Here is a 25,385-nt window from a genome sequence, read left to right as displayed (position 1 = left end):
ATAAGTTTAAACTCTTGTTTTTGTGAATACTCATTACATATTGTTCAGCTGGGTGGTCAAAACTTCCGTTTAGCCCAGCCGACAGTAGTTTTTAAATCCTTAAGCCGAATTTTAAAGCAATGCATGTAATAATCCGCCTTTTTGTTGCGGTGGAACACACACGGTGATCGTAATCTTTGGGGTAGGGTGGTGGGGGTATGAGGGTAGGGGTAGGGCTGTCATCGGTTTGGTGATCAACTGAGAGAAATTGGTCCTGGTGGCGGACACAAATGTGACCAAATCATCCTGCACCAAATAGGCCTGGTAATGTACATGTATGTACATTCACATGTACTTGAAGCAACAAAGATAGCAGTGACCATAGAGCAAGGGTGTTAGTTATTATGAGAGACAGCTAATAATAATGGAGAAATGTCTGATTGCTCCCAAGCACTACCAATTGAGCGGTAAAACCACGATCTTTGATGCGGTAGAGTCTGTTTTTGTTTGGGAAAAATATAATGTGAACGAAACAGGTCAGACAAAAACCCAATTTAAACCCACTGTAGCCATAAACCAACCCAACATTGATATGCTAATCCTCTAATGGTATAGCGAACAAAACAGATCACTTTCCACAAGGGGTGATGAAATCATTTTTAGAAAACGGAAAGTTCTCTGTCTGTGTAGAGAAGCATCCGTGCGGAACGATCCAATCACAGGCGTTAGATTGCCCACCCACGAGATCACGAACACCTACGTCACAGAATAACCAACCACACACTGGACATGTTATTATCGTCTGCTCCAAACGCAGACGGAAAAAGTGTGCACGAAGCAATGGGAGATTGAAGGCATGAGCGCGGTTTACTAGAAATTACCAAACAACCAGTGAGCAACATTTCCGACCAGGAGCTAGTTACCACCGTCTCCGGGAGGAAACCGGTTCAATATTCCAAGTTTTACTTGTCATATGTATCTAATTTGAATATTAAGTACTAATCACACTGGATATAAACTGAGTGGCTATTTTTCTTCCGGAAAAGCGGACACGGATAAAAAGACCAGCAAGGAGAACAAAAATGCTCAACATTTCAGCTGGTACCGGGACCGTGTAAGAATTTTAGAAAACAAAGTTTTGAGTGAATGAGATTGCAGATTTGCGGCATCACAAAAGCTGTGTTTGTTGGACCAGTGGAGAAACTATTTCGTTGGAGAATTGTTGGACAGCCTACAAAAACATGGAATCTATACATTTCCAGAGACTGGTTCTATTGTCTTTGGGAATGATTTTGTACTTTGGACAAGGCGTTTTAGCTCAGACGGAAAGACAGACGTGTGAGACTGTCAGTAACATTTTTAAAAGTTACCAGTTCTCGCCGGACATTGATACTCCAGAAAACCCTATTTCAGGTGAGACGGATGGGGAAAATATTTGTTTGTCTTATTTCATCTTTGGGGGAAAACTCCCAAATGGATTTTTGTTTTAATTGTTATAATATTTCAGAAAGTCTATGTACTGATGTAGAAACTAGAACTAGTAGAAGACATAAATATCTTATAGTAAGTATACAAATAAAAACCCGGACAACTTGGACAAGATTTTTGAGTGAAAAATTGACAGCCCGACGAGGTTGTTCATCTATGATCTAGGCCTAACCATAGAGAGGATCTAACCATGGAGCTATCTAACAACCAGCATGACCGGGTGTCAGATGCAATTGTGTCCGCCATGCAATACTGTCCGCTCCGGACACTTTTGCATATGCAATCGTGTCCGGGGCTATGCAAATTACATGACTGTACATGTATGTGCGTGCATAAGCAATCAGCGTGCATGCACTGAACCTACGTATATGCAGCATGAATATTCACATATTTTATGATTGCAGCGAATACCCAACTGCAAAACATTTCCCATATTATCATTCATGACATGCACTTAGCTTGCAAACAAAATGGGAATGTGTTCGTCGACCAAGGGCGTTTAATTTACTGCAAGGATGGTTTTGACAGGGGGGGGGGGACACAACTGCATATGCAAATGTGTCCGGGTAGACACAATTGCATTATGCAGCAGCGTCCGGGCGGACATTATTGCATATGCAAAACCGTCCGGTGGACATTATTGCATATGCAATAATGTTCTCCGGATAGTATTGCATAGAGGACATAATTTCATGCAACACCGGTCTTTCCCCCAAACCTGTAGGATTCTCAGTAAACAATAGAGTGTTATACAAAAGTGTTATAACATGACTCTTGATTCAAGGTTCTCGATTGCACATGTTGAAGTTGAACAAACTTGTGACAAGTCTTACATTTTTATTTTTATTTTAAAAGTTATGAGACCAAGAGCACCTTATAAGGTTGTGAGTTTTTACAAGATGTTAACAACATGGAGGTGGTTACAGTAACCATCCGTAACCATGGTAACCATCTATTTCTACCTTTATGGAGGAAGGTAGGAAATGATGTGTCAATATCACTCAGTACAGTACAGGGACAGTTGGCCTACTTAAAAGATGTCACAAGATGTTTTGCAAGAGTTGAGCTCAACTGCTGCGAATTATTTGTTGCCATTATTATATCGCATCCGCAGCAAGTATGGACCAAGTTTACAGTCCTGTAGTTCTTGCAATCTGTATGAAGTAAATCAAGTATTCTCCAATACATCTATTCCGATTCGCCTGCATTAAAATAGGTCTGGTCTGTTATGTCAAGATTCCTGATTTATGACATGACTAGATAATCTATGTATGGTTTGTGCCTGGAATTCTTCTGCCAGCATATAAATGATCTTAATCCAGGGACTCAAATTGAGTTTAATTTTCTAAAAACAAACGTGGCATGGCAAACTTCACATGTGGTTTTTTAATACCATAATCTCAAATTGAGTTTAATTAGAAAGAAAAAAACTGGCCAGCTCCACATTTGGAGTTTGAAATTGAAACCAGTTAAACTCAAAATGAGTTTAATTTTCTAAAAACAAACCTGACAAACTCCACATTTGGAATTTGAAGCCAATTTTTTAAAAGAAACCCTTTTAGAATTGCTTGGAAATGAAGAGGGTACTTTAGATAAGAAATGCTCATACTTTGGTTGTCAAAGTCTACCTTAAAAGTATACCATCTGACAGTTGTGTGGATTAAAATACCAATTAATCATGTCTGTTTTATTATCCATTTTGATGTTCGCCACTTGAAATGTTGAGGTGAACATTTACCTTCGCGAGATAACCTAGTTCAAACACTTCACTCATTTCCAGCCGAACTGGACTTTGAAATGAATAATGAAAATAGGTTGTCTATTGTGTTCACTTCCCAAAACTACAAGGCAATTATTGTTATGGTTGTGCTGTGTTGGGTTTAGGTCATAGGTATGGTGTTTAATTATTGTGCAATAAACTTACCGATGTATTGAACTTGAAGGAAGATTTTTGTTTACAAACCAGAAGTGATGTTTGCAAATAAATGTCATCATCATTCTGCAAGAATGTTGAGGCACTGTAATTGAACCTAAATCTGTAAAAATGTAGTGCTGTGTACATATGTCATGGTTTATTCTTAATGCTCAGCAAAACAAGATGGGGTGAGGTTGGGGAAGGTAAGCCCCTCCCCCCCTCCCCCCTCTCCAAGGCAAACCCTTTGTTCCCTTTTGAAGAAAAAAAACCCCAAGCCCCGTCCCAACTCTTAAAGCCATTAAAAACATTATACACTTTCGGAACGAAAAAAAAAAAGAATTCACAGACTTACAAATAACTTAAAGGGATTACAGAAGGTAATGGTAAAAGACTTCTCTTGAAATATTATTCCATGAAATGCTTTACTTTTTGAGAAAACATTAAAACAATTATCAATTCTCGACTACGAGAATTACGGATTTATAATAAACACATGTCATGACACGGCGAAACGTGCGAAAACAAGGTAGGGTTTTCTCGTTTTCTCCCAACTACGATGACCGATTGAGTTTTGAATTTTCACAGGTTTGTTATTTAATACATAATTATAAGTTGTGATACACGAAGTGTGGGCCTTTGGACAATACTGTTTACCAGAAGTGTCCTATGGCTTTAAGAAGTTGTCAAAAGAATTAAATCCATGGACCTAAAACCAATTGAACCATTTAGTTTTGATGAACCTTAAGTTGTGATTTTGCAATTAGGTTTATAGATTTTGCAACTTGTTTTGCAACAGGCAACATATGGATAATGAAAAACTTGTCTGTCACTCAATGTTTAACTCCATATAAAAACATTGTCATTTTGTGGAGAAAGAAAAGAAAGTCCCTGTCATTTATTACTTTTATTTTCATGTCAAATTGTAGGAGCTGGACTAAAAGTATGTCAGCGAGACACTACTTGCTGCACTCGAAGAATGGAGGAGAATTTACAGACAAAGTCATCCAACGACTTCAGAAAAGCAATCCAGACCAACCTTGATTATCTTGAGTTCTTGCTCTCATCAAGTGCCAATGACTTCAAAGGTAAAATTTGATAATATTTTCATTGTTAATAATTTTATTGTATTTTTCAATTGAAACAAGGGAATGGCGAGGAAAGGGAAGTCTTTGATGAGCTTTTTGTAAAAAATTATAATAGTCTTAAAATGCATCTCACAGACGGTTCTCACACATGATTTACTCAAAATGTTTTCCAACCTGCAATACTGCGCAAGATAGGATGCACATGTTGAAAACAGGGAAAATAAATACTGTGGCATCTTGTGACGAATCCCTTAGATCTTGACAAACTGTGTTTTACTAAAAGCCACTTTGGTGAACAAATTTAGAAGAATGCTGTGTTGTTTTGTTGTCATTGATTGCATGGCCTAATACCATAGATCAATGATGTATGTTTTACCAACTCAACAAGAGCGTCTTGCACCATGCTTGCACCCAGACCAGTTTCCTATCTGACTTGACTTCTGAAGTAATTGCTTCAATTGATACTTGATGTAATTATCCTGGATAAGACCCTGAGAGGATTGCCTTTAATGACTTATTTACTTTAAGGCATACACTGAGGCTGGAAGACTGAGTAGGTGATGGAATGGTTCTCTTTATGAACACACTTTCATATAAATAATTAATGAGGCACTTGAGAGATGCTTCCTAGTCTCTTTAAGAACAACCAAGAGATGAGGTCTCACATAGCTGAGAAGTTACTCACAGAATTGCATTGGACACCACACAATAGCCAACCTGAATAACATTGGTGTAACAAACATGTTATAAAATGAAAAGCTTAAAAAAAGGCCATAAAGGAGTTGAAGTGTCCAGCAATGAGTCACATGCACAATCTCACTTTGTTTAGATGCTCTCCGTTGGACCATTATCAGTCAAAACTGTGTGGGTAGCTTTGTGGGCTTTTATGTGTTTGCGAACACCATCATCGTGTCATTATTCTCTTTGTTCAGTGTTCTCCCAGTTTTCCATTATAACCACTTCTAAGGGTATAGAGAAGTTTGGTGACTGTTTCTAAACATAATCATGGTGTCGTTATTCTATTTTGTGTTTTCTGGGTATTTAGTTCGTACAAATCAAAAGGTTTTAAAGAGGCCGTTTGGTGAAGCAACCTTCCTTAACATAAACATTATCTCATTAGACTATTTTAGTGTTTCCCTAGTGTTTTGTTTAAAACCAAATCAAAAGATGCAAGGTTTAAATGCAGACTGTTCACATGACATCATCATGATGTCATTGTTTTATTTAATTGGGGTTTCCTATTTGTGTTAAGTGTTTGTTTAAAAAAAAAATGCTGAGCAAAATAAGATGTTTTTTTTTAAAAGAAGGCGGTTGTGAATGGTGTGACCTTTCTGGAAAGATATTGAAATGTTCCTTAAATTCATTAATGTACAAGACATGTCTGTCTGGACCATGGTGAACCTCATGGTGTTATTTTCAAATAAATTTCAGCCCGAATGCATTTTCAAGACAGTGATCTGCATAAGAAGCTCTCTGGTGACTTATTTGTGAAGGTTCATTTATTCAGTATGATTGCTTGACAAAAAGAGAAGATAAACGATTGCCAAACCATCTGCGCGCTTGGGAGCAGCAAATTAAAGAAAAACAGCATCTTCGTAATGTTTCTTAGTTTGCCTTCATGTTCGATTAAAGTGAGGAGCGTTGATTTGTATGAAAATAACCAAAATGCTTGAAGTTGAATCCTTCATGTGGTGGATATTCAGAGACATTTGCATTTTAAGTTCCTCTCTGTTTTTGGTTTATTTGTCAGCAAACACAAAACGGTTTCTTATGATTTTTTTTTATGTCAAGTTGAACTTTGAACCTGTTATTAAACGTCAATTGTGAAGAATGTTTACAGAGTACAGACTTGCTCAGATCTTAAATTGGCTATCTTTTTTAATTCAATTGCTTACATTTTTACAGCTATTTCACAACTGAATCTACCCACTCCATTATCAAAATTTTTATTATTTTTCCAGAAAATGTTGTTGTTGGTTTATAACTTTTCCCTAAGCCCATAATCCTGGCCCTCCTTTAATGTGCATTCCGTTGTACATGAGCCTACCTTTTAATCAATACTCCATTTAGTCTGGTTATAGATTGGCAAAACTCTGCTGCTTTTCATGTCTTTGTTGTTGCTTGAGTCATCCTTGTCACATCCTGCGCTTGTTTGGAAGACACTTGGTGCTTTACAATGGGCACTGCAGAGGGATGGTCCACTGTGAAAGCAGTAATTGCACCCACAATCGCCTACACCTGGGATTTCCCATTACAGTGAAAAGATGAAAATTTCTGCCAACTATCTAACATCTCATTCAAATTTTCAACTCAAAATACGAATTATCAATTGTCAAGTTTTGCCCTATAATTGAATTGAAAGTTGATCATTTCTTTACCTGTAGATATGATTTTATGTACGTACATGAACCTATGAAAGTAGGTACCTCATGAATGAACAGAAGTGTGGTCACATCTTTCTCCTTACATAAACAAACAAAACCAAAGTAAAAATCAGAAAACAAAATCATAATGAGACTAATTCTGTATCAATGGCACATTCTCCCCAGTGATTTAGCAATTACATCCACTGTTAGAGAAGGCAGATGGTCCTTGGTGTTATCATAGAGCAAGGACAGTGTGATTCTCACTACTTTTTGTTATACCTGTGAAATTTTGTACCCATAGAGTATCATCCCACAGGACTACAAAGCTTGACAAATTAATAATTCATGGTTGAAAGGTGTAGGCCTGACTCAAATTGACTGACAAAAAAGAATGGAATCATCTTGCAATAGCATAGACCTCTCATGGCCTTCTGCCTGATTCAGAATATTAACAGTAGTTAATTGGCAGAAGTGAGAACAAACCTTACACCTTCTTTTTGTTTTTGTCTTTGATAGAAAAGCTTTCCCAGCATAAAAGCTTTGGTTGTATCAACCACCACTTTTACATCTAGACCTGAACCTAACATTATCAAAACTTCATTTAATTTGTATTTTGTGACAAAATCATCACTTTCCTTGAAACTTTATCAGTGTATTTGTAAAACATAAACCCTTTTGTAAAACATTGATAACTTTTCCCATAGCAAACTATTACATTACAAACAGTAGCTGCCAAGTCGGCCTCTTGAAACCTTCAAACCATGTTTACCAATCTTATAATTATAAGCTTGCTGCTGACAATATATAGCTACAGTGAATTTTCATGAGATCAACTTGTCATCCCTTCAAATCTCAACTCTGTTCAGTATTATGATCAATACATCACAAACCCTTGACATTCCTTTGGGACAGGAACCTGATATGAGAGAAACTCCAGTCATAGTGGGAAACATGAATAGAATATTGCTGTTTTCTCATGAAACAAAACCTTTGTGTTCTGTGGGAACTGTGAATTGAAGTGCTAGTGCCACTCACAAACTCCATTATCTGAGGTATTTAATCTCTTAAATCCCTTCAGCCAATTACATTCCATACTGTTGACATAAGGCTACTCAAGGCAGCTTAAATAATTACCATTGTTTACATACATGTGCTTTACTGATGTGAAACCAACCATTCCCTTCTCCAGTATATGGTTTTCACAGGTTACAATGGTGTGAATGGTTTTATGGCCTTTGCCAAAGTTTCAGTTAGGTTTTTTTCCCCACTGTACGGTTACACTGGTTACACATGGGTTACTCTGTCAATGAAACAACAAGTTATTTATGACATTTTAACACCTCTAAATGACCTGTGTTTGTTGATTAGATCAATGGGTGTTGCTAATATAAATTGATTGGTTGGGTAACTGTGAACAGTTTTATGAGGAGATGGATGAGTGGGGAGGTTCTGCAAAGAAACACCTGTAATGTAACTGTATGGTGTACCCACTGTCAGGGTGCTTGATATAGCTCCATGGTGTGACGAGAGGAAGTCCTTGCCAGATGGTGTGAAAGTTGCCTACCTGCATCCATGGTGTGAGACATATCTAAATGTGGATTTTGTGGTATTTTGTGTGAACCAAAACAACAAGGAGAATCTTAATGCTTATTTAAACACTTTTTGGACCACTTTTGTTCTACGTACTTTGCTAGTTTAACGCGCGAAGGTTGCTTGGAATCCATTTCTTATTATATTCCTTTTTTTATGAACGAGGAAGTCCTTGCCCAGTGGTGTGAAGATGGCCTTCCTCCATCCATAGTGTGAGATATATCCACCCAAGTATCCACTCATTCTACATGTCGATTTTGTGGTCTTTTGTATAAACAAACAACAAAAAGAACTGTGCAAGTCTTGTGCGTATTCAAACACTTTTGTGATAATTTTTGTCCTATGGACACTTCTTTAAACGTGTGAAGGAAACAAACCTGCGCACTTAAACGGGTTCCAATGTTTGATTACGCGCAAGACTTGCCCAGTCTATTTTGATCTTGCATGCAGGGATAAGATGGTGATGCCCCTATGGTTGCATCTGCTTTTTGTATTAAATACACTCATCTTGTTTGTAAATTGTATAAAGGTGAACTCATTCATGTTCTGTCGGTTTATTTTGACTGCATACAATTGAACTGCTTGAAAGCAAGTAAAACATTGATGGCTAACTTTTTGATTGAAAAGGGTTGGGTTGGGGCTTGGTGAATGCCATAAAAGAAATGAAGGATGAAATTGGAACCCCATGATGTTTTACTGTGTTGTGTTTCTCCCACCTTTCTTGCATTCATCTTTTATTTGTTTAATTAAAAAAAATATTCATGGCCTGACGTCTTTTTCAAAGGCCCAAAATAAATGATTTACAAGTGATCGAGGACCAACAAGAAGATTTACAATGACTATCAAGGTGGTAGGATGAGTTGCCATCAAAACAACAGTTGATCTTTACTCTCATACCTTTAACTCATAGCCTGTGGGCTGAATGGTATGAAATGATAAAGACCTTTTATTAATACAGTAATTATTGCAGTACTTACTACGGTAAAATACACAAATCAGGGCTATTGTATCAGAGTGCTTTCGGTTTCCAAACACATTAGTCTAAAATCCCCAAAGCTAACACAGTTTGTCCAGAACACACTTATAGGCCCCACAATGGTGCTACTGTTCACATTGTTATGATGGAACAAAAATCACAGTTTTAACACAACCCAACCTGGCTACCTTCTTATTCATGGGTCTTCTTCACAGGCCCCATTTACACAAGAAGGATTAGGCTTATCCCTCCAGATCCCACATACAAAAGATCTTTTTGGGGTAAACTGGGCAGTTTTTTAGCTTCAGTGGAGCAGATCAAACATGGGATTAAGTCTTAAATGTAGATGCTACGAATCAAATCTTTTCATGTAGTGGATTTTAATGGTGGGGGGGGGGGGGGGGATGGAGACAGGTTTGGTATACATACAGTTAGAACAGAGCCATGTCAACACAATTGGACCTATACCTACATGGAAGTTTGATCAAAAGCTAGAAAGGAATTTACTCTCTTCTTAACACTGTGGAAAAAAAAAGTTTAAGTATATCAATAGGGCATAGGGTCTACCTTAAATTACAATCAGTGGCCATATTAGTATAGCTTTTGTAAACATAAAGTATTGTTTTCCTCAAACTCTTAAAAACTTACAGGGGAACCAGCAACTATACAAAGCAAAATATTTAGTGGGATAATCTGCAACAATGTCAACTATGTGGCACTTTGGCTGGTATTTTCTTCCTGCTAAGCAAAGACTTGTCAATGCTTAGCAAGTGGTTGTGCTTACTACAGGCTTTATGAAATTAGGCTGCCGTATTTTCGTTGCTGCTGTGTGAAATTCACTAGCGCTTAATAAACAGGTTTAAGTTTAAATAGGTACACCCTGCCCTGTTAGACAAAAAATTGAAAACAAAAAAATACACATTTTTTTAGTTGATTGTTGATTGTGCAGTGTATTTGCCATCCCAACTTTTTTTGTTTTACTGAAAATAGTGCCTTGGCAAATAAATAAATAAAAACTTAGCAATGCAGATTTTACGTCCCTTGTCTGTCTTGTCCTGTATGGCGTTCCCGAATCAAGCAAACACTTAATGGCGGCTTGTCTCCATTTCACTAACTCTGCCCTATTCCTACTATTATAAATATCATTTATAGTGTATTCATGTATATGTAAACCATCACTTTTTGTATGACTGGCACATGATATAATGTGAAATGGAAATAAATGAACATAATAATTACAGAATTGATCAGAGATATCACATCATAACAAGCCGTGTCCTTGGATGCAGTATTGCTTCCCCTTTCAGAGTTGTGTTTTTGTGAAATAAACACAACAGTAGCACTGCTTTCACATGGTCTCACACGATGATTGAAATACCAATACTAAATTTACCATTAATGTGGAGTGGATCTTTTGCTTTGTGATCAGCATTTTCAGCTGGTTGGCGAAGAATGCTTCCCATCCAGTCCACACTTTCAGTAGACCACTTTGTGAGCTTGGCACCAGCGTGACAGATTTATGGAGTTTATTTGCCTTGGTGAGCTTGGTTTATAAATTGCATGATAAGAAGATTGAGTTTTGGCATTATACACCTGTCCCAAGGATTCCTGGGTGGTGACTAAAGAAGTGTGGATTGGACAAAAAAAAGGGTAGCTTATCACTCTCAATATCAGCTGGATTTTATAAGATAAATAAAAGGGGGCTCCTGACTTAACAGTGTTGTGTTTATGTTTGAGGTAAGCATGGTGAGACCTACGTAAAATGGTTTTGTTTTGGGGCAACAACATGTCAAACGTTCCCACACTATGTGTCCATATGGGGGCCTAACATTTGGAGAGAATTTTTGCATTACCTTTATTCTGGTAATGTATACATACACAGAAATTGCCTTCTTATTTAGAATTTCAGTGGCCAATGTCTGTCCATTCTCTAAGCATCACTCTCCTTATACATACATGCTTAGTATGGAAACTCAAATAACAGTAAGAAAAAGGTTCAAGCCAATTTGAATTTTTTGAAAAAGACAATTTTAATTTTTAAATCAGTTGGGTAGTCATGTAGGCTAAACTTGCACCTTTTGAAAAATCTCATATTAAGTGTTTTCCTATTATAATTATTGCCGTCAAATAAACAAGTTGGTGAATTTTTAGATGGATTTGTGGGTACATTTTGACACTTTGGGTTAACTATTTGAATGAATGGTTAAGTTATGCAGTGGAAGCTTTAAGAGTCGTTTTAAAATAACTTGTGCATGCAAATACAGCCCAGACATACAGTAAGGTGCAAAGTCATCAACCTTTCATTCCCCGATAATAAATCCATGTAAATACACCACATTTAATAAATTACACATTTGCCAAACTTAATCTGCGGCTTAATAAGTGCATTTTCTACTGACAGAGTAGAAATGTCATATGAAATCATGGGTGAACATTTTGTCCGTGTCTTCAGGCTATGTGTTCATGCTTGAGATGCACTGCGCTTTTAAAAGATCATGCTGTTCCCGCAATTTATTGCAAATCAAATTGATTAGGGGTACAGCTGCCATCAGAGTTGTGTATAATATTACACACTCAAGCAAGTCTGAGAGGGCTATGGCAGACATGTAGATTCAAATGACACTACACTCGGATAATCTGTTGTCTCCAGACAGGTAAAATAATGCGGAAAATGCAAAAATGTAGACCTGATTGCAGAATTTACTTTCTGAAAGATAATTATATGCACGCTTTAGAGGTTTAAAGATAAAGTACACATTGGGTTTTTTGATCTGTTTGATTGTTTTCATCCAGCCTACATAAATGAAAATCTTATTTCAAATGGTGGTTATGTTTTTGAGATAATGCCGATAATCTGGAGCGAATATGTTCACACAGAAAGAAAAAACAGTCCCTAATAAGAATACCGATAAGCACATAATTATTCAAATTTTGGGGCAGAAAAACTGACATAATAATTTTATTATCGCAACACATTTCTTTGAAGTGAAATATTTTTAAAAATGCTTTACACTATCAAATGCTGTTAAAAGGCTTTTAACCAAAGGTTTTCTTGCCGTTAATTTTAAGAATGATTACTAAACGTAGACCTTTCCTAAGGATGTTTTGAGAGAATAGTATCCTCCAGAAGGTAAAATTGTTTGAAACATAAATTTAAAATGAGTATCAGGTGTTAAACGCATCATGTTTCATATGGCTATGTCTGAATTGAATTCCAGAGGCTAATCACAACTCACTCACTGTGGAGTCTGCCAAACGAGCTCACACAATTTCAAATAGGCCTGTTATTAGCATATGATCAGCTTCGGGAACTGCGATCTTTTACTTTTTATTATTATTAGAGAATGGGCAAATCATTTAAAGGCACTGGATACGCTTGGTAATTGTCAAAGACCAGTATTCTGACTTGGTGTAGGCCAATCCCATATGCATAAAAAATAAGTGACAATTTTGGCTCAATTGGTCATCGAAATTGCAAGAGAATAATGAAAGAAAAAACATCCCTGTGCTTTCAGATTTCAGTGTTTTATTATTTGAGTGTGAAATTACCTCTTTCTCAAAAACTTTGTTACTTCAAAGGGAGCCATTTCTCACAACATTTTATTCTATCAACAGCTCTCCATTGCTCGATTTTATACTACCAATTATTTTGAGTCTTAACAACAGTGTCCATTGCCTTTAACTGCAGTTGTCAGGGACTGTTAGACCAATGATCCATGGTTTAATGCTGTCAGACAATGTCCGTGCTTCAAGCGTATTCCTATTAGTTATCAGAAATGATTGATCGGTCTCATCTAGTGCCACATTGATTTTGTTTGAAGGGGAAGAGATATTATTTTGTCCTCTAAATGTCAAGGGATGTGGATAAATCATAAAAAGTTACCCATGGAGGTTTCATTACTGTAGATGTCTGTCATGGGATGGGGGAAATCATATTTTTGCCTCTAGAATCATTGGGATGAGTTACAACATAGGACTAGGTCCTAGCTCTATGGTTACAATGCACATGTAGGGCTAAGCGGCTGCGGCTTGGTCAACTGCGTCTTCATGCATTGAAGCACATGCTGCCCTTGGCAACACTCTAAGCAATAGCCGCTTATTCGGGTATGACCTGACCTAAAGCTGGAAAGGCAAGTAGTCTGCTCCCTTTGCGGTATGAAGATAGCCACTATATTCACGTTTCCATACTGCATAATTGGGAATGTTACAGGTGCTTAGTTTGTTTGTTTGTGTTTAAGCTTGTAAATGTATTGTGGTGTACTATAACTAATGTATACAAATGTACAAGTCAGCATGTTCAGTCATTTTTATGTTTGACAATCAGCAAGTGGAATTTCTTTCATAAATATTCCTCCCAAGCCCCACCATGGGCTCAACCCAATTAAAAAGTAGTTCAATACCATTCTTTGAAAAGCCTTTAGATATTTTTCACACAAAAAGAAAATAACATGGTCATGCTTGATGGCGTCTGCTGTAAAATTGAACAGCAACAACATGATTAAAAGTACTTTGCTGACCCTAAAGCCCGGTTCATACTTCCAGCGAATACGAATGCGATACGAATGTTGACGTCACAAATTTGCAACGACAAATTTGCAGCAGTTCAACTTTGCTCAACTCACTTGCGAATATCGCTGCGAGGGGAGGGTTGTGACGTCAAATTCACGTCAAATTCGCTTCGCATTCGCATGAAGTATGAACCGGGCTTAACTCCTGGATCCTTCCCAACTCTAAAAAAAACTTTATATTTTGAGTATTCCACTTCCAATGAGATGAAAGAATTTAACCAGATTTTCTGCTATCGTCTAAATGTCTTGATTGATACATGGGTGTTTGGTTTGGGCTCAAGGGGTGTACATTTTTGGGACCCACGCTTATAAGCTTTGCATGTTAGTGAGCTCCCTACAGTATCATAAAAGTGTATTTATTTCCTCTTGGATAACTGTACTTTTTGGTACATGTATATATTATTGCCTGTTTATCAAGGTTACTGAGGAAACAATAAACCAACCAGTTGAATAAAAGTTTTCCTCTGGAACAAGAGTTCATACCAGAAATCTGACAACTGTGGCATCAATTCATCATCGATATATCAAGCATCAATTAATCATCAGTTAGTAAATCATCAAAATTTTTCCACAAAATACTTGTAATTGCCTTTGAAGCTCAGGCATAAATTGTCCCATTCTATGAAGGCCTTCAACTCTTCCCTGCCATCAAATAAATAATAGTTTGTCCTTTTGTGGAGAGTGAAAGCTTTCGACAGTAAAAGTTACGGTTGATATGAACTGATAGATTTTGTGTGGATGTTGTACTGATTCACAATCAGATTGTACTATGGTTCTAACCTTTAAAAGGATTTGAAACCTTAAGTAGATCAAGTTTTTTGGCCATGACATGAATCCCTACTCACTGAATAAATCAAGTAATATAATTTACATGTAGAAGTTTCAGCTTCATAAGTAGTCAAGTTTTTGAGAAAAGGTAAAAATCACAAAGCGATGTTTACTTTTAAATACATTGTTTTGTGACATTGTGTTACTCACCTCAGCAGTTTTATTTTAAGGGAAGCTTTCTATCATCGTAATGTCTTCAAACCGTCCAAGTTGTAAATCTGTAGACATTGTATTTTGAATCAAACAAAAAGTACTCAAACCCTTTAAGTATTATGGAACAAATTGAGGCAGAAGATATAAAATGCTGCAAAGGTTTTTTTTGAGAGCCTACCTGGTGCACTTTGCCTAATAAGTCACGTTTACAAATGCGTACATTTCCCTTGAGGGCTTTCACATTGTACATTATGAAACACATGTAGGACTGGAAACTGCCATTGTGTTTCAAATGCATTAACAATCCAAAGATGTGTTTGCTGAGCAGGGGACTTAGATGAAGCATAATAGGCTAGGAAATATAAAGTGACCTGTTTCAAATGTAGAAAAATCTCTGCAGTGGATTCAAGAAACTTTTTGTGAGCCCTTCTGACTGTGACATTTCTATGTGGGAATTGATAATCCCTGAGCCCCTGCAATGCTATCATTCACAAAGTGTATAATACATGCTGAGAGGAGGTAGTCAGTTTACACACGGCCGTCCATGGTTTACACTTCAGACTGCCGTAATCCTAAAATCACGCTGGGGAAATTGGCAATCGTTGAAGTGGGCAATCGTTGAAGTGGGCATCAAGTGCATGTTCAAACTCTGCGCTTAAGGGTATCAATATAAAAAGCATTTGGCTGAAGTGACAATCATGCTCTCCATACTCGGTGTGTTTTGGAGCATGACTGCAAATACTGTTTGCCTGAAACATCCCAGACTTGTGCCTACATGAATGTACCATATGTAGACACCTGCCTATGTTTGTGAGGTCATAGGTAATTGATGAATTACTTATGCTAATGAAAAAGAGCATTCAAAGGATATTTGCCTCGTTTTGCCTCGTAATGTTAAAAACATTAGCTTTTTTTTAACAACAGGAGTAAAAACGGTTAGATGCGTTCGCTTGACACATGTTTACTGCTCTGTTGTGTTATGAAATTTCCTCTCATGTACAAAAATCTTTTAACTCAAAAGATCATAACAAAATGGAATGTAGGCCTACCTATAGCCTACACCATGGATTATAACCCAACCCAAATAAAAACACCTTGCATCTTTATTGAATGGCTTCTTTAAAGCAACCATGCAGTGTTAATTTCAATTCATTGAATGACTGGCATTGGGGGCCTACATGTAAAACAGCCAGTGCAATTTTTCAGTTGAAGTCTCTAAACCATTTGGAACTGTCCCACATACTGCTTGGACTCCAAACTGCAACTAGGCCATGCTATGATCAGTGTCCATAGCTGTGAATACTCTGTGTGGGTTCCAAATCCAGAATAGCATGAAAGAAATCTGACTGATTTGATGACCTGAGAAGGGGGGTATTGTTTGTCAGTTCAGAGCAGAATGGAACCCAAAATATGGCGGTGCTTTTGTGTGCAGGGTGCAGTTGAGCATTACCGATTACCCTGGTGTGTGGATTGGGCATGGACTATTCAGGGTTTTTTTTTTTTTTTTCAGGAGAGCTTAAAGGTGGTCTTCCTGATGGTTATTCTATGCAACTTGGTTTTGGTTTACTGTTCACTTCAAAAACTTGATGAAGAGTTATTTATGACCCGATGACAGGATGGGTTTTACATTTCCATTTGACATGTCATCCAATTGACCGTACAATATAAAGATCAGTATCAGAACAAACAATACCTCTGACTTTGTTCATTTATTAATGGGATATTGGGATGTATAGAGGTGTTACGTTTTGGGGCATGAAACACGTTTTAGGTTTCACAAGATGTATGACTCTGTGTGAGGTCTGTGGTCCATAAAAAAATCTTTAATGTCAGAAATGATTTCATGCACTAAAAAGTCAAGAAAATGTTTCCTTCAGTAGTTTAATGGAACAGTGATAAAAATTAATCTATGATTCAATTGAAATGTTTACAGTGGTCTTGAAAAAATGTATTCATTTTTTCTCTTTGATGTGTCTGGAATACGTTTTGGAATATCTGTTTTAATTTCTGATTTTTATATCAAATTTAATTGTGAGAACAAAAATTAGTTTTCTGTTGCTCTTGTAACAAGCATGAAGGCACACTTGAACTGTCAAATTGACTGGAGATAGTACATTATAAGTTCTTGCATCTTGTTGGGGAGACTAGGGCCTTAATACAAAATTTAAAATATGCAGTCTTTTTTTTAAAGGCTGGTTTATAGTTGGTTGAGTGATGGTCGCGCGATGGTCGGGCAATGGAAATCTTGACGTGCGATAAAAATACAACACAGTTTTTAGGCCTCAGCGATGACTATAAACTCGCGCGTCAAGATTTCCATCGCGCGACCGACTAAACCGGCCTTCAAGGGAATGTCTTCTTGGTGATCTTAATTTCTGCACTTTGTATACTTCCTTTCACCCACTCTTTTTTTCATAACAATCTTAATTTTCTTTCAAACTTCCAACTGATGGAATGTTTACGCTGTGCCACCTGTTAAAAATGACAATCAATATTGGCCTATAACTGTTTCTAGGAGCAATAGCTTGGCAAATGATCACTTCAAAACCAAACATTTTAAGTACCTTCTGATCTCACATTTAAGAGGGACACTGTTTCATTTAAAGTGTTCTCTTTTGTAAACCAATTTACTTTACTCAAAATCAATCAAATAACTTTACCAAGAGTCAACATGTGTATTGGTTTAATACCGCTGAATAAACGATAACCTCTTGGTTGGTAATCCACTGACTAAACTAACTCTAACCTTCTCAAGCAAACTTCTCAATACACTTCTTTTCTGTCCAGTCAGTGAGGTTTCTACTGCATCAATGGGATGTTCAAGCACTTTAAATCAGTCCAACTGCCCCTTTAATAACAGGGCAACCTTTCAAACTTAAGTTTGGAGCGTTTTGTTTTAAGTTTTTAAAGTTGTTCGGTTGATGAAGACTTGTTAGGTTGACAGTGTCTTTTGTTTCGCCCCTGTATGATTCCACAATGTCTTCATACAGTATTCCGTCATGGATGCCTTGTTGAAAGAAAGTAGTGATTTTTCCCTGATTGGGCTATTCAGGATAGCTACATGTACTCGAATAATAAATAATTCAGCCACTCGTGTTTCGTCTCTTGTGAGATGTTTGTTCTTCAGCGATACTGTTACTGAACACCAATAAACTATCAAGGGAGTTGTTTGATTTTGTTGCTGGAATTCAATGCTGGATTTCTTTCAATAGATTTCAAAGCTTCAGTGTACTTCTTTCCCAAATGTAATTCATGAGTGGATTAGTATGCATCTGATTATCAGCTGATTTCCCTTCCCTCAAAAAATAAATTAGTGCCTCCCCAAAAGAATTTGTGCCCCACAAAAAACAAACCCCAAAACAGCCTAAAAACCGTGTACAAAATGTGTGGGTCTTGCCATTTTCTCTTTTTGAAATTTCAAAGTTGCGTTTCTTCAGTCCTGTTAAATTTTGTTAACTCCATTTCTTCATCTGTTTTTACCTGGGTTTTGATGGATTCAATACAATAAACCAGCCATGTCAAATGTACCACGTTAATCCTCCTATACTTGTTGACCATTTATATCATCCACATGGACGGTTTTGAATGATAGACTCACCATGCAGCCATGCCATGGGATACAATGTGATGTAAGTTCTGTACATAGTTGTTTATGATAAGCAATTCCAGTTGCAGTTGAATTATTTCAAATTGGTGGTCATCTCGCTGAAAAATGTCACAAAGAGTTAGACAACTAGAAGGGGTTTTAGATTAATGTAAGCCCATGCTTGTAGAACTTAAACACTATCACTATAATAGCCCTACATAATGTTTTGTTTTAGGTAAAAGTGACTTTGGTTGGGGTGGGGTGGTAGAGTTAAAGGAAATAAGTCAATAGACCATTCCTCCATGAGTAGAAAAACGATCTTGGGGTGATCGAGCATTTACTTCCATCGCTCCATGCTTGTGGAACAACCTCCCTACCTAACTCAGTGAAGACATGCGAGACTGAACTCAAACCTAATGACATGCCATTTTTAATTGCTTTTCTTCTTGTGAGCGCCTTGAGCACCCCTTGGGTGGATATGTTTTGCGCATTATAAATATCTTTGTATGATTATTTTTATTATTATTACATGTGCACATATTATTAAAGATAAAGAAATCACTAGTTTCAGAGCTAGATGGTGAATTCATGTAAAGCTTTTCATAGCCAAAAATCATTTTAACATAGGACTCGTCAAAAAGGGTCTATTTTGAGGAGCATCAGCAAACCAGATTGACTTGTGAGAAAACAAACTGAGTGAGTTTTCAGTATCGGATCATAAAGTTATGCTTGCTTCATCAGCATGTGCCTATTTTGTTTAGATAAGGCAGTATGCACCTGTAAATAACTGCTCAAACATGCATTCATTACTTTAAAATCAATTATAGAAATAGAATGATAAAGCACCGTGCTTACATTGTAGCTACCCGCTCTGACATTTGAAAAGTACAAAGGGGGATTGACGTCAGTTTTGTCACATACAAATCAAGTTTTTTTTTCAATTGAAAATATTCCTGTCCTTCTTTCATACTGCAGAATACCTAACCTTCCCAACAGGTTTTTGGAATTATCAGCCTATAATAAAGGAGAGAAGGCTGATAGTGAGATAATGGAATGCCATTGCATGGTTGACCCCATCAAAATACTGTTTAAGGTGACCAACTGTTGGCCATAAATTATTTGCTTAATTGTACCAGGGTCAGATTCCAGAGGGGTTTTATGAGTCTGGGCTGATGATGAGAATTCTGCCTGTGGCAGGATGAAACTCCAATAACACTAAAGTGTGTTTTATAGGATTCAGAAGAACAAGCAACTGGAGAAAAATCCAATTTAACTTTATTTTTTTGATGAATCGGCAACTTTCTACTTGGGCAGGTAACAGCATAGGGTAACAACCTAACAAGAAGTATGTCTGTTTCTTCTATAAACATTAAAGTTAACGAGTGGAATTTTGAAGTATAAAACTACTTGTATCCAGTAGCTAAACTGAGATTGACAAGAATATGTTTTTACTTTTAATATGAGCAAAGCGAGGAGACAACCTTACCACGCATTACCATTGTGGTTGGTTCTTACAAAGCCCGAAACATTTACCAAATTTTCAAAAGTGAGGCCTTTTTTGTTTTGAAAATCACAAATACTTGAAATACATTTTTCAGTTTCCATAAGAATCTAGAGAAATGGTCTGTTTGTGAAAGCCTACACTTGGTCATTGGAGTGGTGGTCGATTTTTGACCATTCATGGATCTTTTACAATGTGGTACAATGCTGAGAAGATGCTTTTATTAGAGTTTGCCTCAAACCTGTTTTGCAATCATCAGAATATCAAAGGTGAAATGTCTGGGAAATAATTTGATTCACTTCTTTATTGGCATTATATGATGAATCTGTGTATCAAAATTATTATAATTATTTACAAAGAGTTTCTCCCAACTTAAAAAGCCCCAGACTCGATTCATCATATTGCAATATAGGCCTACAGGTGCCTCTGCGAACTTCAAGTACAAACTTTGAATTTCGTAAGCTTGTTTCTGATATAGCCGCCAATCCAAACGCATGACGCAAATCCCAAAGTCAACAAGGTTTAAAGTATTTTCTTCAGTGTGTTCCCTCACCACAGCGAACAAAACACCTTTGTGTTTCTCTCTTCAGTCCAACACAGGTCAATTTCAGGTGTATTTTTCTTGCATGAACAGTCATGTGTTATGCGGTGGGTAGTCTCGTCTGTCTGGGAGGAATTTGTAGTCCATTGCGGCCTCTCGTCGTACTCTTGAGAAAAACACTCTGAAATGGAGATTGTATAGATCGAAGGAGATTAGTTTCATTTTACTTGTTAAGGGTAAAATAAGTCAACATGGCATTTTGTGCAATAAACTCAGAGGGATCTTTGAATTTTCACTGAGTGTCTTAAAAGTATGATTTTCAAGTAGTTTTGTTGAGAGCTAAAGTGTGTAAGGTAATACATTTTTTTGGTACAAAAAGCAACATTTGTATTCGGACTGTAAAGTGAAAAGAGTTCTACCTTATGTGAAGTTTAAAATCTACAGCTACAAATCATACTAGCCTTTGATTGATCCCTCCCCCACAAATCCTCTTTGTGGTTGCTCATCACCCAACTGTTCAGTGTTTGGTTTGGGTATATACGAACAAATTAAATCAAACCCAAATTTACCCAAACCTAATATTAATAGTGTCATGGTTTTGTGTCTCGCCATATAAAAATGGCTTATTTGGGTTATAATGAAGAACATTTGGCATGTTGATAACTCATGCCATACAAGTAAACTTCATCTAAATTCTAAACAAATTAATTCTTAAATCCATTATGACTAACTGTCCATACAAATTAATAAAATGTGATTGTATTTATCCATACGGCTCAAATTATTAATAGTAAAGTACTTCAACATTGCGTGTCACCATTTCCCCCGAATTATGCATGCATTCTTACATCCATACAGCAAATGATTCCACAGGTTTATAGGCATTTAGTTACGGATTATCACATGCCCCCGAGCTGCAGGATTTGGCGGTTAGAGAAATCCAAATACCATGATTGGTTGGGCATCCCAATAATTGAAAGGGTCTATTATATTCCTCTAGCGGCAAAATAGGAGTGTGAATTTTTCCTTTGTAGCGTTCTGCTAACCACCAGCTGTTTGTCCTTTCATTTCATCGGAGGTGTTTTGATGTAATTGCATCATTTCAACTCAAATAGTTTGACAAGAACACATTTTCCAAAACATTATTTTTTGTTTGTAAAGTTTAAGGATCAGACTTGTCAGTGCATTAAAATTTTGTGAAATTTCTAATTAAGTATGTTTTGTGGTGTATATACTAAAATATTATTCACAGTGTTGTCTGTACAAAATGGCTTGAGGAAAGTGTATACTATTTTCCACAGATTACGGGGTTTTCAGCCTTTGGAAAAAAAGAAAAAGTCAATGGAAAATTAATGGGCCATTAACAAATGAATTGAAAGGTCTTTGTGACTTTTCAACTCATAACGCCCCATTAATTTTCCATTGATTGAGTTTCACTATGTTCCCAACCCATTCCCCCATTGTAGGCCTAATAACTGAGTCAGAAGTTTAATGTTCCCAGGTGGTCCTAACTTTCACATCCCCAGTTTGGGCAAATTTTCCAGTTTCAGGCAATCCCATGTGATTTCTCAGGAATTTTTCAAATCTCCTTTATAATCTTCCAAATTTTCTTGAAAAGCAATAAGCGTATATTTTGTGGTGTGATCTATACTCATGATGATGTTGTATGTTAGAGAATGACTTAAGGAAAGTAGGCTACACTGTTTTTCCACAGATTGCTGCATTTTCAGCCTTTACAAAATAATAATATCAGGCATTGTCCATGGAGTCAATGGAAAATTAATGGGCCATTAACAAATGAATTAAAATGTCTTTGTGACTTTTCAACTCATAATGCCCCATTAATTTTCCATCGATAGAAATTCATTCTATTCCCCTATTGTTATAACCGAGTCAAAAGTTTAACAATTTTCCCATGTTACGTTGGTCCTAACTTTCACATCCCCAGTTTGGGAAATTTTCCAGTTTTCACCTTATGTCAGGCATGTGATTGTCCTCAGGATTTTTTCAAAATCTCCTTAATACTCAAAATTTTCTTGAAAGTAAATAGCAGTCGCCAAAGGGAGAAAGAAATTGTCCTCATAGTTTGTATTTCTGGTGATACACAATGTCTGTAAAACTTCTGAATTGTAATATCTTAGAGGTTCAAAGGGAGGCAGACATTGTCCACATTTGTATTTCTGGTGATACACCCCGAGTCTGTAAAACTTCTGAATTGTAATATCTTAGAGGTTCAAAGGGAGGCAGACATTGTCCACATTTGTATTTCTGGTGATACACCCCGAGTCTGTAAAACTTCTGAATTGTAACATCTTAGAGGTTCAAAGGGAGGCAGACATTGTCCACATTTGTATTTCTGGTGATGCACCCCGAGTCTGTAAGTCTGGATCTAGAATAACTGAAAAGCAAAGCAGTCACTTAAAGGAGAAAGACATTTTCCACATTGTAGTTCTTGTATTTCTGGTGATACACAACGTCTGTTGAACTCGTGCAATTGTAACATCTTGGAGGTTACTCAGTACTTTCTTAAGTTCTGTGAAAAAAGATCATAGGCATATTTTGGTGGGATTCAAACCCACGACCAGGTAATATGCCTGTGATTATTTTATTTATTTATTTTTGTTCACAGAACTCAAGAAAGTACTGAGTATACAGTGCTAACACACGACATTGTGTATGGGCAAAACCATAAAAGAATATTCTTTATCCCGAAGCCAATTTAGCATCTATTAAATCTTGGAGGTTCTGGATCTAGTAAAATTGGGAAACTCGGAACCATCTGTAAATTTTAGGAGTTTTCACATTCGGCAAATTGTTCCAGGTTTGTTTGATGTCTGAACCAACCGCCAGGCATTTCAAAAAGAGAAATTTGGGGCAAGGTTGATGATGACCCATCACAAAGTGAAAGTGGTGGAAAGAAACTGTGAAATCCACATAAATAGAAACCTGTGCACCTTCCTCAGATTTTTCTAAGCCACTTCCTGTGTAGGGACATTTTAATTGGAGGCGGTTGTAAGCTTAGAGAAGTGGTCCTGTGAATGGTAGAAAAGAATTTCTTATGCAACTTCCGTAATTGAATTACAAGCAAAAGAAGATCAGCTTGTCCAGTGGGTGTGGGGGCTTTTGCCTGAGCACCACCATGCTGACAATTTTAATGAGACATAAGTATTCTTAAATATCCATGCTTCATTTCGTTTGCCAGCAGATCACTTAACAAGTCATCTAATAGGTATGACCAGTCTCTAATTAACTGTAGAAGATCTTGCAATTGTACGACCATCCTGTTAAGAAGCTAAATCATCATTCCTCCTATTGTAATGCAAGCACACACAAACTTCTATTCCCTCTCAATTGCTGGAATGTTCGGTTCCCTGTGAAAAGGACAAGACAGAAAGAGAATCCATTAAAGATAGCCGCTCCTGCCGACTTTTTTTCTTCTGCTTCTTACTGTATGGGTCAACACAACTCATCAAACCTGGCTTGTACCAGCGTGCCTCTTTTGTGCAGCTGACAATCACTGCCGGGGTAAACTCCTAGTGAATAGAACACTTTGGGTTCACTGCCCAACGCATCGTAGCTCTAGGCCTGGATCGCTAATCCTAACACTATGATATTATAAGAGCAGGGTTTTGTAGCGCCGGTTCGGCTCTTCGTTGGTGTCGGAGAGGGCTTTCAGATTCTGAGAGACCTGTTATACAGTTGTGGTTATGCACCGGATTAACCAGCCATGGCCGCTGGGTAACAAGGTATTGTTAACCAAGGACACCCCACGGTTTTATTCCCTCCCATACTTCGGTCTCGCTGGAAAACTTAAGGAATCTGGAGAAACTCCTGGGCGCAATAGTAGGGCTAATTTTTCAACAAGTTATGGGCAATCCATTGCTTAGTGATGTATGTTTAATTGGGGAGCGGGAGGGGAGGTATACCTGAAAGGGGCGCAACAATGCCCTGTCGACTGCCCAACAGAGGTCTGTGTGAATACACACAGCCTCCAGCATTTGACAACCGAACCGCACTTTCCCCCCACACACTCTCTGCTGAACGGAACACAAACTAGTCCGAGTTGCTTCAAAAGTTCACACGCCAACTGAGTGAAAGCTAGGATAGGCTAAAGAGACATTGAATGAGTGGAGGGTTTTCGCAAAAGAAAAAGTGATAAATGGTTTCGTGAAAACAGGCACAATTAATTTACTCTCTTGTAAAAAAAAACTAAGTAGAGGTTACTCACTGCTCTGGAATTTTAAAAGGACCTTGGTTTTAACACAACTGCCAAGTTGATTTTTCCATTAGTATTGAACACACCAAATGAAAAGTGTATTTGGAAACGCTTTGTAGGAAAATTCAATGCAATTACTGAGAGTCAGCTTAGTTACTGCATATAATGGATGTTATCAAAATCAACCTCTAATAGGAAAGAAACCGCATAATATGTCCCACCTCAATCAAGTTAGTGATTTCCCACATGCAACCTCTTGTTGAACAGGAAAGCACAAAAGAGTGTCTACTAATGTCCTCACTGCTGTTTGCTTTTGGTTTATATACGTATATTTACAAGAAGAGTGATCTTAATTGTTTTTCATGAAGAACAAATTGTTATGAAATCAAAGTAAGTAAATCAAATCTTCCATGACTGGTGAAGTGGTTTCTGCTCGCCCTCCACCTCCATGACCCTGGTTCGAATCATGCTGAGTGGCCTAACATGAATTCGCGTTTTCAGTCCCTAACTGTGGGTTTTCAAAACTGAAACTTCTCTCTTTGTATTCTCTCTCTCTTGGCTAGTAACAGTGATTAAGTTCGCTTTTATGAGAG

General features: G+C 37.3%; 1 protein-coding gene across 1 annotated transcript in view; it reads left to right on the top strand.

Annotated features, from left to right (window-relative positions):
• The first annotated feature begins 802 nt into the window (after positions 1-802).
• LOC117298355 (glypican-5-like) overlaps positions 803-25,385 on the top strand; it is a 57,678-nt gene continuing 33,095 nt past the window's right edge. The window contains exons 1-2 of the mRNA XM_033781564.1: positions 803-1,392; positions 4,309-4,467. Coding sequence (XP_033637455.1) covers positions 1,221-1,392; positions 4,309-4,467 — 331 coding nt within the window. The 5' untranslated portion in view covers positions 803-1,220. The remainder of the gene's footprint in view (positions 1,393-4,308; positions 4,468-25,385) is intronic.

The sequence above is a fragment of the Asterias rubens genome, chromosome 13, assembly GCF_902459465.1.
Source record: "Asterias rubens chromosome 13, eAstRub1.3, whole genome shotgun sequence".
Lineage (NCBI taxonomy): Eukaryota > Metazoa > Echinodermata > Asteroidea > Forcipulatida > Asteriidae > Asterias > Asterias rubens.
Note: the sequence above shows the minus strand (reverse complement) of the source record. Positions and strands in the feature narration are given on the sequence as shown.